This window comes from Podarcis melisellensis, assembly GCF_964234715.1.
Source record: "Podarcis melisellensis genome assembly, chromosome: 12".
NCBI classification, from domain to species: domain Eukaryota; kingdom Metazoa; phylum Chordata; class Lepidosauria; order Squamata; family Lacertidae; genus Podarcis; species Podarcis melisellensis.
In genome coordinates this window covers 45,157,258-45,162,368 of record NC_138544.1, presented here as the reverse complement: position 1 = coordinate 45,162,368, position 5,111 = coordinate 45,157,258, and the positions used below count along the sequence as shown (strand labels likewise).

The 5,111-nt window shown below is 43.3% G+C and overlaps 1 protein-coding gene across 1 annotated transcript; it reads left to right on the top strand.

Moving 5' to 3' along the window:
• Positions 1-430: 430 nt before the first annotated feature.
• On the top strand, positions 431-4,440 carry LOC309353923 (uncharacterized protein). The gene is made up of 4 exons (XM_081883537.1): positions 431-496; positions 967-1,107; positions 2,565-2,645; positions 4,211-4,440. Exons 1-4 carry the CDS (start codon positions 452-454, stop codon positions 4,340-4,342), a joined length of 399 nt encoding a protein of 132 aa, XP_081739663.1. The 5' UTR covers positions 431-451; the 3' UTR covers positions 4,343-4,440.
• The last annotated feature ends 671 nt before the right edge of the window (positions 4,441-5,111 follow it).

Sequence of the window (5,111 nt, the reverse complement as noted above, 5' to 3'; positions counted from 1 at the left end):
TAGTCAGAGGAGGAAGGGAAGCCCCCTTCTGCTCACCTTCCAGAAGGTTCTTTAGCTTTTAGTTCCAGTGACAGCAAATCACCTGCACTTGGCCTACTTTCTGGATAAGCAAAGACCCATTTCCCCCAACAAAATGGAATGTGCCAAGCTATCTAGTTAACAAAAGAAATTGTTTTGACCCTTTCCCCCCCAATCCTCTTTTTCTACAGGGTCAGAAAGAGCTGTAAAATTTCAGAGCTGGAAGCACAACACTATCCCCTCACAATACTACAGTATAATATTACAAAGAAGCCTTACACTTTCAATGATTTACCAGCTGCCTTGACCTGATTTGTTTTTGTTCTGTTTTTATGAACCATTGTTATGTGTTTAAATGGTGTTCCTTTTCGTTTTGTCAACCTTCTTTTCCTGATCTAAGAATGGAGGAGGCTCATCTCAGGAATGCACATTTATGAACAAAAGCAGTTTGTGTGAACCAGCACAGATCGTGAAAATGGTAAGATGTTAAGCTTCAGTTGTGCATTGTGACCCTTCTGTTGCTAAATGTTTTCGATGTAAGCCATAATATCAGCCTACTGGCTGAAAAGTGAGATAGAAATAAGTAATAATGCATTTTCAATGGGTATTTGTTTATTTCAGCAATTTATATACTGCTTCATTACACGAATCTCAAAACAATAAAAATTAAATATATTCCCCACCCTCATACTTTTAAACAAGTTTCACAAAGTAGTAGTCCATCTCAGTGGATTGTAGGAACAGAAAACACCCCAATTTTTTTTTTAAGTACAGTTCTCTAAATTCGGGGTAGTAGCCAGCACGATACTCCCCAAATATTATGCGCTAAAGCTCCCAGGATCCTTGGTGATGCTGGTGGCAGCTGATGTGAGCTGCAATTCAACATCTGAAATGCACCATTTGGGCTATCCCTGCCTCTAAATCGTTCTTTTAACATTTACTTTGCAGGGTGTCTCTGATAAAGCAGCTATTGTTCTTCAAATCCTCAATGAAACAGCTACGCTCTTTGAAAGGAAGGACGTCCCCTTCTCCAATGTGAGAGGCGTTCTGGAGTATATCTATTATGTACATGATCAGCTAAAACCTTGTGTAAGTACTAAGAATTATTTTCCTAAGGAGTTATTATGGCAACATGAAGCAGAATGAAACTTGGTGTGCAGAAGAAACAGAGGGTAAGACAAAATGAAACTTGGATTTGTACATGCCTGTCTCTCGGTTAATATAGGTGTGTCCACATGGCATATTCCCCAATGTTGTCCCAGACCTTTCTCCTCTTTGAAAGTGATTCCCCAGGCCCTGGCCCTTTGGGGTTTTCTAAGTATGGGGGGGGGACATATTTAAAGGAGAAAAGGTCTGAGACAACACTGAGTAGCCCCTAAATTTATGGGGAGACAGACAGATGCAAATCCACATTTTGCTCCAGTGTTGACAAGCCCAGAATGTGCATATTCCACACTTTAACTGCTACAGCATGGGTCGGCAAACTAAGGCCTGTGGGTTGGATCAAGCCCAATTGCCTTATGGATCTGGCCCATGGACGGTCCGGAAATTGCCACATGGCTTGCCAGCGCATGCGTTCTTTCCCTCTCCCTCACACGGTGGCAGTGACGCCTCCTCCCTCCTCCTGGCTTCTCCTGGCCCTCCTAGAAGAGGATGGGGCCTGGGCTTTGTTGGTGCTAGCAGTAGCAGTGCTCGAGTGGCCGCCATTTTAAGCAGCCCCTCTCCAGAGCCCTTTCTCGCGCCACTCATTGTGCCGCTGCCACCAGCCCCTGCCACTCGCAAGACACAGGTAAGCAGTGTGGACATTTCACCCCTCCCATTGCAAGAATCTCACGATGTTTTCAGAAAGAAGGGGGCGGAATCTGCTCATCGCTTCTTCCGCTCCAGCCTGACTCTGTAGGAGTCTGTGTGTTATCTGTGTAGAGATAATTTGACTGCATAACGAACTGTAACACTCATGCAGTCCGGTAGCCTCTGTTAGTCTTTAGTTTGTAGTTTATTTCTAGTTTGCAGTAGCTGTAAAAGAATAAAGAAGTTAAGCTTCAGAGCTGTCGTTCGTGTAATTCATACTCTGCTGTGCTCTGCTGACTTTGGTGCTGAGTTCAAAGTTGGGAGTCCATTGCATTTAGACCTCTTTTCCTGAGTGGAAGGTCTCTGGAAGTGCTTCCCAGCTTGCCTAGTCCAATCAGGGCACCGGGGCTGAAGAGGTTGAGCCCAGTCATTGGTAGTGGCTCAAAGGCGAAGCTGAGAAGCAGCCACCGGGACTCATGGTGCTCTTGCATTTATTTATTTATTCAAAATATAGACCAGCCCCCCACAAAGGTCTGAGGGACCGGCCCCCTGCTGAAAAAGTTTGCTGCTACAGGGAAGTCATTTGTCTTCAGTTTACTCTATAGCAGAGAGCTGAATAGAAACTGAGACTCCAACAGCCAAATTTCCAAATACCACCTCTCTTTCTTTTTTCTTCAGAGGTGGGAAACAACGTGTTCTTGCCAACTATGCTAGTAAGGGTCTGTGTTCAAATTCTCTTCCCACTTAATTTACAGCTGCAATCCAAAACCAGTCTTCCTCTGACGGACAGCCCGATAGAAGATTGTTTCAAAAAGCTGCAGCTGTTTTTGAACGATGTAAGTAGACTGAGCGTCTCTTCAACAAAGCTTTTAATTCTAGGAATGCTTCTAACTCATTCTGAGTTTACAGCTGATCACGTGGGCCAACTGCGCAAATCAAGAATGGGGCGCTTACAGGTCTTCCAGATGTTGTGGGACTCTAGTTGCTGTCATTCCTGAGCATTAGCCAAGCTGGCAGGGGCTGATGGGAGCTGGCATTCAACCACATCTGGAGGGCCACAGGTTCCCCATCTCTGCCATAAATGATTTCTCAAGGTCCATGGTTCCCAAACTTTGTTTCCCGTGGACCTCTAGAAAATTGCTGAGGGTCTCCACAAACCACTGAGTGATTTTTTTCTGCTTGTTGTAGAACATGCAATGCGTTGCGCTAGATGCAATGTGATTTTAAATTGCATTTTTATTGCTTATTTTATTTCTAATAAACAGTGTTTTATCACATCACAATTTGAATTCCATAGAGGTCAAATTGTAATACTGTAAAATTCGAAAGAAGAAATAAAAGCGGCAATAAAAATACAATTAAAGACTCAATATCAATATTTAATGCAACGGATGTGGTGTCTCCACAATCTTCAACCACAAATGCACAGACATGTCACGGACCACCAGAATGAAACTCGTGGACCACAGACTGGGAAGCTTTCATTGATGTTTTGCTGCCACTTCCCACTATCCTGCCTCATCACCAGGGTTTCCCAGATGACAGCTCATTGTTTTCGGTTGGGGGGGGGCAGGGATAAAGTGTGCCTGTCCCTATATCTGCATATGAGGTCCTTTAAATAGAACAAGATTGTTGTTATTATAATATGCTTTGATTACCTACCCTTCGCCATAAGGGTGTGCTATAACAATTTCAAATACAATATTTAAAGTGGTTTTAAACAAACTACAAGCCTCACAAAGCCATGCAGGGCTGGTTTGGGGACAGCGGTGTGAGCATTGCACCCCCCAAAAATGCATTTGGCAGCCCCCCATGCTACGCCCCTGCTCTCAGCCTAGCCTACCTCAACTGGGGATTCAGTTGGGAGGAGAACTATGTATTGAGCTCATTGGGGTATGTTGTTGTTTAGCCGTGTCCGACTCTTCGTGACCCCATGGACCATTGGGCTATAAGTACCAAAAATAAATAGCAAATGAACCCAAGAAATCCTTTACCATTCTTCCTTGTTTTTAGACTGTTAGCGGTCCTGGGAAAGTAGGATATCAATGTTTTAAATAAATAAATACCACGTGTTTTCGTGTATAAGACTATATTTTTTCCTGAATTTTTGAAGTTTAAAATAAGGGATCATCTTATACATGGATAGTGCCTGGTGCATTTTATCCCCCCAAAATAGGGGGTGTCTTATACATGGGGGCGTGTTATACACGGAAAAATATGGTAATATCTGCAACAACATATTCCACCAGATGACTAAAATGGACCCGTGACTATATGGGAGTAAACAAACTACCTGCCAGAGAGCAGCACGGTATATAAAGGGCTGTAAGGCGGGTAATAAATATAGAAACACATTAACGAGGATTCCTCTTTTTGTGTGTGTTTGCCTCGCTTGAAACAGGGGAGCAGTCACTGCACTTGGCAAGTGGCTCGCGAAGATGTCATGGTGGTTTTCCAACAACTTGAGCTTGACATTTCTGCTTCACGGCATCGACAGCGTAGAACTGAGGTGAAGAATCTTCTGCTTCCATGAGTCGGCCGATGCTGCCACACAGCCTTGTAGCATTAAATATACCTGTACAATAATATTTGTTTCCAAAATTAATTATAATAAATGTATTTTGAATAGAACATCAGGTGTCACTCGTTTGCTCCATTTCAGGGCTGGGGAAATGTTTTCATCTCAAGGGCCACATTCACTTCTGGGCAATTTTCCGAGGGCCACATGGCAGTGGTGGGAGGGAAAGTGGGCAGGACAACCAATGTGCAGTTTACCTTTCTACAGTACGCTAGTTTCTACACAAACTCTTATTGGCCAGAAGATATACTGGCAAGCTCCTTGACTATTTCTTACTTGTGTGCATTGAATTTGTTTGCAAACTACTTTTCCCAGCAGCATCATTAGCAAATTTATTTGCAAGCAACTTGTTGTTGCTGCTGCTGAATTTATTGGCAAAATACTTTTTTTCTTTCATCATAATTGTTAAGTTTACGTACAAAATATAAAAACTACTTTTTCTATTCAAAGTGCACAAAGTGATGTAAAATCAACTCAAGTTAAAACAATGCACACATGCACAACCAGATATCCAAATGGAAGAAAAATGTATCCTAATGTTATAAGAAAAACTGCTCCCTTTCCCTTATGGGGTATTCCAGAGCCCTTATAGCAGGGGTCGGCAACCTAAGGCCATGGGCCACAAGTGGCCCACAAGAGTCATTTAACCAGCCCACAAGCCACCTCCAAATCGAGCTGCCCACAGATACCGGAAATTGTGGGGGCGCACACAATCCAGCTGACA